Source organism: Pleurodeles waltl, chromosome 1_2, assembly GCF_031143425.1.
Source record: "Pleurodeles waltl isolate 20211129_DDA chromosome 1_2, aPleWal1.hap1.20221129, whole genome shotgun sequence".
Classification (NCBI taxonomy): domain Eukaryota; kingdom Metazoa; phylum Chordata; class Amphibia; order Caudata; family Salamandridae; genus Pleurodeles; species Pleurodeles waltl.
The window spans coordinates 161,118,181-161,133,836 of record NC_090437.1 but is presented as its reverse complement, the minus strand read 5'-3'; the positions used below and the strand labels follow the sequence as shown (position 1 = coordinate 161,133,836).

Genomic DNA, 15,656 nt, shown 5'->3' with positions numbered 1-15,656 from the left:
GTCTGTGACCTCGACCATCATCGGCTTTCTGCAAGAAGTCTGTGACCTCGGCCATCATCAGCTTTATGCAAGAACTCTGTGACCTCGACCATCATCAGCTTTCTGCAAGAAGTCTGTGACCTCGGCCATCAAGAGCTTTCTGCAAGAACTCTGTGACCTCGACCATCTTTGGCTTTCTGCAAGAAGTCTGTGACCTCGACCATCATCGGCTTTATGCAAGAAGTCTGTGACCTCGACCATCTTCGGCTTTCTGCAAGAAGTCTGTGACCTCGACCATCATCAGCTTTATGCAAGAAGTCTGTGACCTCGACGTTGTTATGCACAGCCCTGCAAGGGAGGTGGCTGGTGTGAGAACCCACAGGGTATGGTAGTTCCTGCATCCTTGCAAACGTTATACTTGTACTATGGGGCCTATTCACCAATGCCATTATGAATACGGAAAGTAGTACTACGGGAGTAATACCTTACCTTATATATCTTTGTGAATCTCTCTAGTGGCAAAAGTGCAGAGACAGCACCAGCCTTTCCATCTATACTAATTGTACATAACAGCGCAGCTTTATACCTATTTTATTCTTGTTTTAGATGTTTTGGGGCCAATTCATAAGGCATGTAATGGCACATAAAGGCGTTCTACGGGGGTACTAACTTACGTACTCCAAAATGCCTTTATGAGTAGGCATCAAAGTGTTTTCCCTACTTTGCCCAAGCCACCTAACTTGTGTTAAGGAAGTTCATAATCGGATGTGACCCTGCCTGTGAAATTCCTGTTAAAACACACCAGGTCTCAACAAATTCTATCCACTCCCTCTACTTCCCCGTCCAGTGGACCTCCGCCTTGTAAGTGATTGGTCACCTTACTTCACACTGCAGTGCTGTAAGTAAATACACCAACAGTAACAGAGGAAGAAACCTTGGTGATGACTCTGAGTGGCGCCACACCTAGCAGGATCCTCTCACAGTTATAGGTTATTGAACTGATAGGTGGTTTGGAGGGACTCATCCTAGACTGTGAGAATGGTCTTCTCTGCTCTCACCTTCATGATGTCCAAGAAATTACCAGTGGAATTTCTGCAGTTTTCTTCCCCCAACTCGTGTTCTGAAGTAAACATGGCACAGTTCAGGCAGAGTTAAGTGCAGTAACTACTCACATGATATAGAGGAACACCTCTGAGAAGCACTTAGAGCCACGTCTGGAAGAAGTAGCAAGTGAGAATGGGCCTGGAAGCAGTCAATGGCAAATAATGGTAATCTCTTTACGAAGGAGCTTCTTCGTTTGACTCTCTGCTTGCACCAGCTCTGATTTTAGTCGTCGATGGACACCACGTGCCCGTCATATTACTTGCAGGGCCTGTGCTACATACCTGGAAATTCACATTTGGAAGCATCATGCGTGTAAGATACATTCAAACTGGGAGAGAGTAATGAGCCACTGCATTATTGGTTCCATAACATATTCTATTGCCCAAAGCAGTTTTCCGTCTTCAATGTTTTTTGGGGGGTGGGGCAGTTGAGTCAGAATGCATACATTCCACCTCTGATATCTTCAAGCTAATATTTCTTGAATTAAAACAGCCCAACTAATTAAAATATTGGGCACCTCAACAGCCACAAAGCAATACAGGGAGGAACGGTGTTTGCTCTTTTGTGAAAGATTAATCTTCTACAAGTGGAAAAGGAAGTAGCGGAGAAGGGTCTTTCTGCACTTCTAAAGAGTGAGTCCCTCCTTCAGACATCAGCTGATTTCGTTCCACCATAATTTAATGACCAGCCACCATGCCAGATGCCTGGCGCGCAATGTCCCCTGAACTTGTTCCTTTACCTGTAGATTCTCATGGTGTGTGTCAGAGATGGTGCCAACCTCTTACATCATAGTAGGAAACTATAGCAGGCAGACGTCAATTTAAAATGCATGTACTCTCTTGACAGAGCTCATAAACTCCACTACTAGTTGGAGACCTCCTACTAATTCATGTATTTGACTGGGAACAATACCAGTGCTCACACACAATGAATTCCAAGTTTCATTCGGACTACTACACACTGTAGATAATGTCTAGTGTACAAGTTTAATACAGACGGCCTGATTCACAGACATTTTCAACAAGCGTGTGGGTCTTATTACTCACTTAGGTGTGGGTTGATTAAAAAGCTGCAAGATTAAAACATGAGATGTTGAGAGTTGCATGTTTACAATCAGTTAACATGGACATTTATCATTTAATGGTAACCTCCTTTTAATGAAGCGTAGTAATGTTAATTTATTTCACACAACCCCCCTCTTCTATTGATTAAGTAATTATAACAAAACCATTTTTGTGCCACCATGGGACAAAAGACAATGTGTACCCCTTCCGCTTGCACAGGGCACATCTAGACCAGCGTAAAAAGTTGTTGGTTGAGAGTTAATTACAAGGGAAAAGCAAGTCGCTCTATGCTAAGAGCCATTCCAGGATGGCATTAACTCCCAGTAAAGTTCAGAATCCTCACTTGGGAGGTTCCCATTTTCAGAGTATAGTATCTACAAGTATAAGCAACGTGAAGGGATAAGATCCACAAGCTAGACCGCTGGCATTGACTCGTTTTGGGATCAGAATAGAGGCTGGAGCTCTCATACAGGAACCACTAAATAACATCTGACTTGGCCAGGGGACTCAGACATATGGCCTGAAGGGCTGGGACCATGCTAGATTTTCAGGATACAGTAAGTTTGATATTGACTCATTACATGAAAATCGGCACGGATATGGCCCTCCTCAACCTGCGTTGGTTGCCATTAATCTGCATGCCTCAAATCTGACTTCTGAAAGGTGCTTAAACCATTTTCCTACTCTGGCCGTTGTACAGAGAAGCAGAAAAGAATCTCAGAGAGCCAGAGTGTAGAACAATGCCACTGTTGGCATGGTTACCCCCTAACTTTATGCCTTTTGTTGATGCTAGTTATGATTGAAAGTGTGCTGGGACCCTGCTAACCAGGCCCCAGCACCAGTGTTCTTTCCCTAAAACTGTACCTTTGTCTCCACAATTGGCACAGCCCTGGCACACAGTAAGTCCCTTGTAACTGGTACCCCTGGTACCAAGGGCCCTGTGGCCAGGAAAGGTCTCTAAGGGCAGCAGCATGTATTATGCCACCCTGAGGACCCTCACTCAGCACATGCACACTGCCTGTGTGTGCTGGTGGGGAGAAAAAGACTAAGTCGACATGGCACTCCCCTCAGGGTGCCATGCCCACTGCCTGTGGCATAGGTAAGTCACCCCTCTAGCAGGCCTTACAGCGCTAAGGCAGGGTACACTATGCCACAGGTGAGGGTATAGCTGCATGAGCACTATTCCCCTACAGTGTTCTAAGCCAATTCTTAGACATTGTAAGTGCAGGGTAGCCATAAGAGTATATGGTCTGGGAGTTTGTTAAACACCAACTCCACAGTTCCATAGTGGCTACAAACGAATACTGGGAAGTTTGGTATCAAACTTCTCAGCGCAATAAATCCACACTGATGCCAGCGTGGTATTTATTGAGAAATGCACACAGAGGGCATCTTAGACATGCCCCCTGTATACCAGCCCAACTACTAGTGCTAGGCTGACCAGTTTCTGCCAGCCTGCCACATCCAGATGGGTGTCTGGCCACATGGGTGAGTGCCTTTGTACACTCTGTGACCAGGAACAAAGCCTGTACTGGGTGGAGGTGCTTCACACCTCCCCCTGCAGGAACTGTAACTCCTGGCGGTGAGCCTTAAAGGCTCAAGCCTGGTGTTACAGTGCCCCAGCGCACTCCAGCTAGTGGAGATGCCCGCCCCCCGGACATAGCCACCACTCTTGGTGGCAAGTCCGGAGGAGATAATGAGAAAAACAAGAAGTCACCCTCCACCTAAGACAGCCCCTAAGGTGTCCTGAGCTGAGGTGACCCCTGCCTTAGGAAATCCTCCATCTTGCTTTGGAGGATTCCCCCCACTAGGATTAGGGATGTGCCCCCCTCCCCACAGGGAGGAGGCACAAGGAGGGTGTAGCCACCCTCAGGGACAATAGCCATTGGCTACTGCCCTCCATCCCTAAACACACCCCTAAATTGAGTATTTAGATGCGACCCTGAACCGAGGAAAAAAGATTCCTGATGACCTGAAACAAGAAGAAGGACTGATGACCTGAAAGCCCCGCAGAGACGACGGAGACAACAACTGACTTGGCCCCAGCCCTACCAGCGTGTCACCAGACTCAAAGAACCTGCAACAGCGACGCATCCAGCGGGACCAGCGACCTCTGCCAACTCGGAGGACTGCCCTGCAACCCAAAGGACCAAGAAACTCCAGTGACAGCAGCTCTGTCTAAACAACAAAGAAGAAACCATCTTTAAAGGGACTCCAGCCTCACTCCGGAAGCGTGAGTCCCCAAAACTCTGCACCCGGCGGCCAGACTTGTGTCCAGAAGAACCAACACTGCAGCGAAGACCCCCAGGCAACTCCCACGACGTGGACACCCTGAGACGACCACTCTGAACCCCCACAGCGATGTCTGCAGAGAGAATCCAGAGGCTCCCCCTGACCGCGACTGCCCGGTAACACAGAACCCGACGCCTGGAAGAAGCACTGTACTCGCAGCCCTCAGGCCGCCCTCAGGCCCGAGAGATACCAACTACCGGTGCAGGAGTGACCAGCAGGAGGCCTTCATCGTTGCCCAGTGAGTGGCTGGCCCGAGAAGCCCCCCCTGTGCCCTGCTTGCATCACCAGAGTGACCCCGGGGCTCTCCATTGATTTCCATCCAAAACCTGACACCTACTTTGCACACTGCACCCGACCGCCCCCGTGCCACTGAGGGTGTATTGTGTGTGCCTGTTTGTGACCCCCTCATTGCTCTTCAAACCCCCCCTGGTCTGCTCCCTGAGGACACAGGTACTTACCTGCTAGCAGACTGGAACCAGAGCACCCCTGGTCTCCATAGGCGCCTATGTTATTGGGAGCCTACTTTTACCTCTGCACCTGACCAGCCCTGTGTTGCTGGTGCTGGGTGTTTGGGGTTGACCCAACGGTGGGCTGCCCATGCCCCGGAGACTGAACTTGTAAGTGCTTTCGTTACCTGAAAAACTAACCTTTACTTACCTCCACCAGGAACTGTTGATTTTTGCAGTGTCCACTTTAAAAAAAGCTAATTGCCATTTTTGCCAAAACAGTGTACATTACTGTTTTAATTCAAAGTTCTATATTTACCTATGCCAAGTACCTTACAATTTATGTACTTACTTAAATTCTGAATCTTGTGGTTCTAAAATAAATTAAGAAAATGATATCTTTCTATATAAAAACCTATTGGCCTGGAGTTACGTCTTTGAGTGTGTGTTCCTATTTATTGCCTGTGTGTGTACAACAAATGCTCAGCATTACCCTCTGATAAGCCTACTGATCGACCACACTACCACAAAATAGAGCACTAGTATTATCTAATTTTGTCACTATCAACCTCTAAGGGAAACCCTTGGACTCTGTACACACTATCTCTCACTTTGAGATAGTATATACAGAGCCAACTTCCTACACCGAGTATTCTTATTCGCACAGGAACTATGAGCTCAAAAGAAACCTGATTCAGAAAATATCTGTGAGTCAGAGAGGAAGTTTTTTCGGAAAGCATCTCTGATAGCTTCGGAAACCTGATTCAAATGGTACTCAATGGCATTAATAATATCCATCTGGGATCCAGGAATATCAGTCAGTACTGCTGTAGTCAGAAATTGCAGTGAAGGTTTATCATCTACCAACTATAAAAATGTACAATATGTGCAAAAAGTGGTGCTACATGCCACCCATGACACTATATGCTTTTCTGGCTCGACTTTTTACAACTTGCCAAGCTGCACTCAATTGATGGTCCTCCGATTTGAATCAAAGGGAAGCACATGCATCATGCAAGGGGAACCATAGTCGAAGACCCTACAGTGTAATGATAAACTAATGTTTTTAGAAAGACAAATCCACACCCTTCTTTACGGCCAGGCAGATGCAGTTAAAACAGATCTTTCTGAATTTCTTTATGTACACATGTAACAAGGCACTTGCACTGCTGAGGCGATCTAAGGCCAAAGAGTTCTGCTTCTGCAATTTGTTTTATATACCTGTGTGTAATACAAATTGTTCTTCATGCTATGCATCTTTTACCCAACTTTGATAGCACTACATGTTTTTGAAACTGTTGTCAATGCTTTTGTTAAAATAGAAGAATGTGTCTTTCTTTTGATTTATGGGAAACGTTGTTGCTCACTCGTGTTATAGACAATTGAACGTGGAGGATCGAGACCAGTCGTCAATCTGACCTTAGCAGTGGCATAATTCCCACCTAATAAAAAAAAAGCAGGTAGTTCTCATTGACACTGAGAGAGCAAAACTTGGCTGTGTCATTATGTCTCATAAATGTGAAATAAAAGAGCTTGTTTTTCCTATGTGAACGTGTGAAAGTTGCTTTTCATATAATGTGGTGCACAAAATACATATAAATGAAGTGCACATACAAATATAACTTATCATGTGAACTACATTTATTCATCGTTTTGCAAGTAGGTTATGATACAATATTTTAGAAATGTTATTTCCATAATCATTTTATAAACACAAAAGGATGATTGATGGAGTGGTGATACTTTTCAAACACTCTCCCCTAGTCACAGACCTGGGTTAAATCCATCGTTCTTTTTCTCACCATGCCACCCGAGTTTGGGTCCAGCCATATGCATATCAGTCTTGACCCTGTTCCCCATGGGAACAGTCAGCCTGACCACAACACACATTAACAACTCTCTCATGAGGTGACATATCCGCATGCCCCTAATTCACTCAGTGGTGCCCCAGGGAAAATGAGCACGCACTAGTAGCTGTGAATCATAAAGCATTATGGGTAACACAGGCATTTAGCTAAATTGGTGGCAGAACAGAAGCAGTGGAAACCAAACAGGCTCACAGACATGGAATCTGAGGGCAAAATTAGGGGCATTCTTACCTGGTTCAGGGGGGAAACAGGCACAACCGAACTGGGTGACGTAGTCCACTTTGAAATGGGAGTTGATTGGGTAATAATCTGCTAACTTGATCATCTTCTTGAAAGCATCATAAATGAAGATGAAGCTGATCAACGAGGAGAAGCCTTCTTCGGTGAATCGGGTGAAGTATTTCACCAAGAAGCTGGCATCTGTGGCGACCAGAATGAGACACTGGAAGGCAGACCACAGACCAATCCAGAGGCGAAATTCTAAATAGTCTAAGCTGTTGTCCCTATAAAACAAGGGTACAGACAAGAAAAAGATATTTAGGGTGAATGACAGCGCCAAAAGGATAATTCGCTGGCAGACACTGCATATTACAAAGTCAAACCAGTAATACCAATTCATGAGCTTACTTGGCTTGAAGCCATACCAAGACTATGCCACAAGTCTTCCATACTTGTGTCAGTCCTAGCAATCCAAGAAAGTATTGGGAAAGTGGCAGTGGCAGTCCAAGCAAGTACTGGGAAGGCAAAAACGTCTGGCTTTTTGTTAGGGAAGTTGTACAACTTTGCGTGCATTGTCACTAGCTGTCCTAAAAAGAAAATCCCATAACGAAGCAAAGTCTTGATCTACAACAACATTGAAGATGGGAGAAAGGCCCTTTGTAGAACAGAGCTGGATTAGGTGTTTTGAAATGGAGTCAGAAGATGGATTGTTTTTAAGTGGCGAATTTAAAAGGCATGCACAACAAAATACTGCATAGTAGTTCGTTTGACAAAAGCTAGCATTTTTGTGACAACCTTAAGGAAGCCTATGTGCAAACATCCTTAATTTGTGAACAAAAAAACACAAAGGACAGTAGTTCCGAGAACATGTTATCTTGACAGCAAAGTAAAACAACTGAACAAGTAATGCGAATAGTGAATAGTACTCTGCCTTTATAACATGGTAATGCTTCAACCAGCATGCACTTCTTAAACACTGAAGAAAAAAAGCCATATATCAGCAATTAAAACATTGTCATGTAACAAAGTAAATATATAAACGGCACACACTGCCTCGAAGTTTCAAGTTGCAAGTCATATCACATCTGTAGTCTATAAGACGACTTATTACGGCCCCATCATTAAAGCCGAAAGGGAACACAAACAGAACAGTGTAATCATCAATAAAATGCTATTGATGGACAGGACTTCCAGGCAATGGCAAACCAAGAACAATCCATGAAAGCTAGTGGCTGCAGGGGATTGTCCTCACACCCACCGTCGCGATGTATGTATTTTGTTTTGCACGTTTTTATTAACTGATGACATGAGATCATGAGAAATCTAAAAATACCTTGTCAGACCTAAAAAGATCAAATGTATCAGTAATTGATCAAATACTTGACAAGAAAGTCAAGTTGCAGCTATAAAGCATTATATTGAAGTGTTTCTGCTGCAGAATCGAATTCTCTCAAAAGGGACTGTGACAGAGAGGGACTGAATTGATCTGTTGCTCAATATGCAGAATGCACTTTGCTTACATTCCACTGGGGAAGCCTTTCAATGTGTAATGTGCAGAGGGACAGCAAATGATATTTTATATATAATATCCGGCTCTAAGTTTGAGATCTCCCATCTTAACAAATAATAGCTAGTTGTGTATTATGTTTCAATTTTGCAACTGTGGGGGTTCTTGTGACATCATAAAAGCATGAGAGGGAAGGCTGAGTTGTTGATTTTTGGGTAGTTACTTTGGAAGCACATATCTGATTTGATTGGATCTAGAATGTTTAGCTTCTGTTTACCTCTCACAACTATGTTGTTGCCAAAATAATGGGCAATGGTAAGGTCTGTGAATTTATGTGACTCTGTGGCTGAAACGTTTAACATGTAATTATGAGTTTACAGCATTTTCCACATCATTTGCAACATAATTTGCAGATTTTACAAAAAATGTTAGATGTGTAATACGTGGGCTCACCGATTGTATGGTGTGTGTTTCCAATTACTGAAATCCGCCTATGGGGCTTTTAGCAATCATTTAGGAAGGTGAATAAATCTCCTTTACAACACTCATGTCAGGCCCAACAGTTGCAGGCAGTTGTAGCACAGTTCATAAGTCATTACCAAACCCTGTGTATGACTGCATTGCTCCAACTGATAAGACCAAAACCACTTGTCAAAGCACCTAACAAATACTTCACCTTTTAGCAGACCAACCTGAGAAGAGTAGGGCATGATCTTTTAATGAAAATGGGAATTACCAATGCACTAAATGCAAAGAACCTCTCCAAAATACACAGAAAGTATTCTGAATGGTATGCCTTACCATGAACATTGAACAACCACAGCAGTTAATCAGCCTAATAGGCCATTCCTAATCAAATGGGAAATCATAAAGTATGGGGCCTCTCAGCCATATGAAATAACCTTGAAGATCAAACACTCATAGCTTTTACACCTATGATTCTGTCCAGAGTCATCCAGTCGCCACAAAAAATAGAACATCCATTCTGCCAGCTGAACACTGCCATGTATCTTTTATGAAGAAACAAGTTCATTCACAGGCCCCAGGTATCACAGAAGCGTATTTTGCCTCAATGAGATACGATTCAGTAACCAATATTCTGAAACAAGGAATGATAACTACCTAATAAAAAAATCAGCAGACCTATAAAAATCAGATGATCAAGCAGAAGATTTTAATTCTGTATTTCATAAACAAAACTGATCATCATATGACAGCCCAGGCCCACATGAGGTTGTAAGCCTTGGCAGATATCAGGAAAAACTCCGTACTTCACTATACAGAAACCAAACTGATTTCTGTATGCTTTGTGAGCGGTAGACCACAAACAACAAAGCCACTCATGCAATTATCCTGGAATGCTTGGAGAACAGGGCTTGGATAATAGGATTAGCCTTGGAATTAACCTGTTCCTCCTGGAGTGTCTAGGGTCAGCAGGTCAAAATTACCCATAACTCCATCTATTCAGGCTTAGCATCCATTGTGCTATTCACTTCTGCACAAACACCACTTCTGTTCAGCATAACATATTGTGTATTTGTAAAGGGCATGTTCACACTGAGGGACGTCTTAGCACTGAATAACAGATATGTCCTGTTACCCAGCTTGTGGGTATTCATTTTATTGGCCACTGAGAAGAGAAAAGGCTGAATGAACTCATTGGGGCCTAAACCTGAGACATGATGTCAACCAAAGATTTCTGCAGTAGGTGCATTAGGCCACTGAGCTACTAGACATACAATGCACACAAGCAAAAGCTGGCACAAGCGATCTTTCAAGGGATCTCCCATTTCAATGTTTTGTTTTTGCTTACTTCAATGAGAGAGAAATCCACCTCTTTCTTGATAAAATGTGTGGACATTGAATTAAAATCACAAAATGAGGGAGACATATCTTCTACTGAATAAAGCAACATTTCCCATGTTCCAATTGGTTCAAATTCTGATGACAAAAGGAATGGCAGAGCACACCCACTGCCTAATTGCCTCTAAAATCTTGCTATGTCTTTAAATTAAACCTCTGTATCACTCAAAAGAGTGCAGCCATGGTCAAAATAGCAACTACATGCCGACAATGGCAAATCAAAGGGGCATTGACCCTCTCATTACTGGTCCATTGGAATGTAGGCTACATCATTACATCATCCCCTCAAAATTACCATCATAAATCTGAAGGGTCCGAACAAAGACTTCAAGCTAACAAGAAAAAAATAGAACCCAGCCACATTTACCACATTTGTGTCATGAAACCCATGAAAGTGGAACCATTCAGACTTTTTTTCTAATGGACCTGCTGGTGTACCATGGGAAACAATCTTAGAAAAGCAGCTTTTGTCATCCACCCTCCCTGATTGGTCACTCCCCCCCCCCCTAATATTTCCTTTCCTCCTGACCAGTCTGTGTGCAATTCACATCCTGTGAAGTAACTGAACAGTTCCACACGATGCAATATGAAACAACTTATAAAGAAATATTGTAATAAATATATTGCCTCCGCACTAATGGACCTTCATTCCCTCCCAGTGGAACAGTGTGGAATTTAAAAACTAGGGCACCATACAAAGGATAAAAGAAGATAGCCCCTCATTTAAAACTTGTTCAAAACCTCAAATAAAGTAGTGCCACGACCGTCAGTCAAGCTGAATTCAGATGGACGAAATCTGGATATTAAACCACCATATACGAGCCACTGTCTCTTGAACATTTATGACCATGTCTGTATACCGACCTAGGAATTCTGCCCATGTTTAATAACATACAGTGAAAATAGCCAGTGTCAATCAAACATTCAAGCTATTCAGACTATGAGAGGAACATTCACTGTGAAGGGAGATGGGACCATAACATACTGCCACAGGGTGACTCATGACTAAAACTACCCGAGATCTAAGTGAAAGACTATTCTTTCTAATACAATCTGACAGCAGGCTCCAAACCAGATGATCATAATACAGTACATTTCATTCTATACAGCAGTAACAAGGGAACATATTCGTGCTTAATAAACACCTCATCAAAATAAATAAAATATGCATGTGAGAAAATCTATCAAGGGACAATATAGAGGCCTATAGGACTCACTGAACCTCAAAATGAGAGACCTGTTAAGCCTGACTAGAGAAGAGCTCACATGCACACTTGTCTGGAAAGTGTTAAAAGCCCGAACTGATCTATGAAGTCACAATGTCTATTTTTTGGAACCAGGCTCCCAGGTTGAACGGTCCAACAGGACCACCCTTCTAGCCCTTTTATTATAAGATATTGGACCACCTCCATCTAACCTAACTGTGGATCACGCACAGAACAAATTATCCTAAAGAAGAGGGACTATCCTGACGGTGAAATAATGTATGGCAGACCCTGTTTTGCATAGCGAGTGAAGGGCAACAAACCATAAAAAATAACCTATTAAGAAATTCAGTGAACCTTCGTAACATGTACCTAAAACATAAACTCAAGAATGAACAAATATATACGTATGTGACTACATAAATGAGTAAATAAAATGTGACCACCATTCACTTACTTGCTAAAATTAAAGAGAAGTCGCTCGAAGACCAAAACTGGACCCGTACTGCTCAGTATGGTGAGGGGCTGCCCTGCGAAAAGGCAGAAGACTGCTCCAGAGACTGCTGTTCCCAAAAAGCTCTCCAACACGCCCTGGAATGGACACAAACCTAGAGTAGGAGTAACTGTGCCTGTATGTACATGAACAACATGACCACAAATATTGCTGGATCAAAGTGATCAAGCGACAAAGGTTTCACGCTTAGCTGTGTTTCCTTTCACCTCTTCTGATCTATCAGTGGGTATGGATTTAGTTATTCATATCATTTGTTCTACATCGTCTGGTAATTTTTGGGATCTTAGCTACCAGTGGTATAGATTTAGTTAGTCATATGATTTCTTCTACATTATCTGGCTGACTGAGAACCATAATTTAGGTTTATTAACTATCTAATTGCAAGTCTGGTAGGTGCAATTGAAAAGACATTTGGTAAAAAGTATTTTTTTAAATGTAGCATGTTTATGTTGTTTCCTTGGATACTGCTGTGACTGAGGACACCTTATAGAGAACATTTTCACTATCTGGTTGTACCCACAATTCTGGAATTTGTATACTCATTGAGTGAGCTACCCGTCGAGTCCAGGAACAGTACGAGCAGAATACAAATGTTTTCCCTTTTTTGCACTGGTGTAAACTAGTAATTTTGCCACGTGTTGAACGAAGCATAAAAACCATTAGGTCACGTGCTTGCTAATATGCAAAATGCCATTCTTTACCACGCGGGGTCCAAAAGAGCACGGCCTTGGTGCAACTAGTGCTTTGCTTCGGGTGCAAATGTGTGGTTCTGGACAAACTTTTCTCTAAGTGATTCACAAACGTTCATAAATTTGAGGCTCAAATTCAGCCAAACACGTTTAATATACTGTTGCCTAGTTTTCAACTGTTACACCATCTGAAACTTTGCACCGTTGAATAAATGGCTCCCTACGTGTCTCGAAAACGGCAATATACATATATATTTTTTAATTATTTACTTACAGAGTTTTACAAAGTGCGTACATGTTGCTAAACGGCCACTTCACAACACTCCAAAAGTATGAACAAGCAGCACACAGGGAGGGCCGTCGTTGCTGAGAAGCATAACGTTTAGAGAAAGTATGGGCAAGCCGGCCCTTATGCTGTGTGTATGCACATAGCAGATGTGAAAATAGTTTTAACCGGGAGTTTCAACAGAGGGCACATCCTTGTTTGATGATTATTTAATCATGGAAAATCAAAAATTAGAATATTCGAAAAAAGCATGAGAACTTTCTTAACTCCCAGTTATGATTTAGAACTTCACAACAAACTAACTGAATACGCTTAAATCCCTCAAATGCACTTCACATTAATACTTAAAAATTCCAAATTATTACAAAACTTAAAAAATGTGTGCAACATCTTTTAAATTTCCTTCAACTTCCTAAAACTCCAAATTGGCTTAGTAAACTACACATTAATGATTACGACCATTAACTAAACTGTAGAACTGACTGTTTATCCATTTTAACATTCTGAAAAAATGTAAATGATAGGTAGACTTTTTAACAAAAAACTATTTAATAAAACAGTGAAATAACTTACTCAAACATATTGTTTAAACTAAAAGAACTTCACATTTGCATGTTTTCACATTGAGGTTGCCAGGAATTCGGGTGGCTTGTTTATTGCCTAAATAAAATCACTGTGGATTTCAAATGCCAATGCGGCTTTGTTTATTCTCAAAACGCAAATCACTCTAAAACATAGTGGGAACAAAGGGGCTCAAAATGAGGAAGACTAAAGGGCAGTAGAGGAAAACCACAGGACACAACATAGGCAAATGGAGTTGGGATGGTGTGTTGAAGTAAACCATATTGCATTGCTATGTTAAAATGTACCCTAATAACAGAGAAAGAATTAGCGCCTTGAGACCCGCACGGGTGAGTAGTGCGCTTTATAAATGTTAATGATTTGATTTGATTTGAACTCCAAAGGTAAAATGAATGCCAAGCTCACCTGCATGTTGTCTGTAGCATCACCCAGCAGTCCCCCAAAGGTAATAGCATTGGTCACTGTTCCAAGATAGATAAAGAGGATGGCCGAAAGAGACTGTATACTTAAAGCATCATAAAAGTCACTGGCAAAATATGGTATTTTCCTCTGCACATCTTTGACTAGCCCACCACAAAATCTGCAGAGAATACAAAAAGTGCAAGGAAAACAATGAGCGTAAATATATGCCTAAAGCTAAGCACAACTTACAAATGGTTAGGCTTCCAACTCCTTCCCCTATTTCAAATACAGTTTCTGTTCCAGAGGTAGGATTAGGATACAGATCACCCTGAGTCTGGAGAAAGACAACATATCTCTATGAGTTTGTTCATATTTTTCAGCTTGTTCATATTTCTGCAATTGAAGGGATTTACAGACCAGGACTGAGCTTATTTGCAAAGGTGCACCCAACACGAATGGTGGCTATCCAAACGGGTCTGTTGTCAATGTTCAATGCTGGTTTATTCAGGAGATCAAAATATAAAAAGTGTACATGCTCACTAGATTTTTTTGCCCCCAATAATACTTTCTCTCAGAATCATAAAATCGCACTAACTACTCTGGACTTATCAATCGGCCATTTCAGTAATTGGACTTACAGCTAATTATAATTAGAGCTGAAAAGAGTGATTCCGCTCTTAAGCGACAGCTTGAATTGTTCATTGTCATTCTTTAAAAAATGATGATGTAACAGCGAATCCAGCCATGTTAGACAAAATGCAAGCCTGTTTATGCTGGTCAATAGCCCCAAAAAATCCATAGAATAATTTTTCAATTAAGATCATACAAAGTACCAATGGGGAAGGTGTTGGTGTCTTGGAAGAGTCTCACCTTGGCTCAGTGATTATGTCCTCTGTGTAAACCTAAGGTCCAGGATTTGGACAATGTATTTTTCAGGTGCACCTTCATATCCAAATAAGAGGTTTCTAGGCCTCGTTTTTAGGATTTGAAGTATTTATTGCCAGAAGGAAGTGTATACTTTTATAATATCCCAACCCTCCAAATGAACATGCTAGCTATTGTATTTTTAAAAATGTTAAAGGTTTTTATGAATCTGCTAATATCTATTATTTTATATTAATTTACATTATTCTCTTGTCACTGTATATTGTTGGCCTCAGTTGAGGCCTGGAATAATGAAGTTTGGCACTCCACTGAAGGTTGCTTATTTAGCTTATGATAGAAGTTACTATGAGCCTGGAGGTGGACAGTGTTGGTTGTATCAAGAGGCTACTGTCAACAGTTCTCTCGCACAAATTACCTTATGGCAAAAGGGCACACAAGTGGCAACTTTAGGAGGTGTTGTGCATGTTAGAGGTACCAACATCAGGAAAAGGGATGTGCACTCCTGCCCACTGGAAATTGACTCCACACCAAACCCTTGCCCATTTTCACCACTATGCGGATCATAGACCCACCACTGACCCACAGCAGTAGATTTCCTTCAAAATGAAGATACGTGATACACTAGATTTCTTTTTGGCAGTGCAGATATGGAGTAGCTGCTGGGTATGTAGGGAGCTGCATGGTCATGCAACCAGGAGAGCTTTAAACCCACCAAAGGGAGGACCTTCCAAGGACACCCACGGACGAGGCA

The 15,656-nt window shown here is 42.2% G+C and overlaps 1 protein-coding gene across 4 annotated transcripts in view; it reads right to left on the bottom strand.

Moving 5' to 3' along the window:
* SLC4A4 (solute carrier family 4 member 4) overlaps positions 1-15,656 on the bottom strand; it is a 623,315-nt gene that overhangs the window by 95,530 nt on the left and 512,129 nt on the right. For all 4 annotated transcript variants that reach the window (XM_069236872.1, XM_069236873.1, XM_069236870.1 and 1 more), the window contains exons 12-14: positions 14,024-14,198; positions 12,005-12,138; positions 6,985-7,256 (exon numbers count right to left, since the gene is read on the bottom strand). In XM_069236872.1, coding sequence (XP_069092973.1) covers positions 6,985-7,256; positions 12,005-12,138; positions 14,024-14,198 — 581 coding nt within the window. The remainder of the gene's footprint in view (positions 1-6,984; positions 7,257-12,004; positions 12,139-14,023; positions 14,199-15,656) is intronic.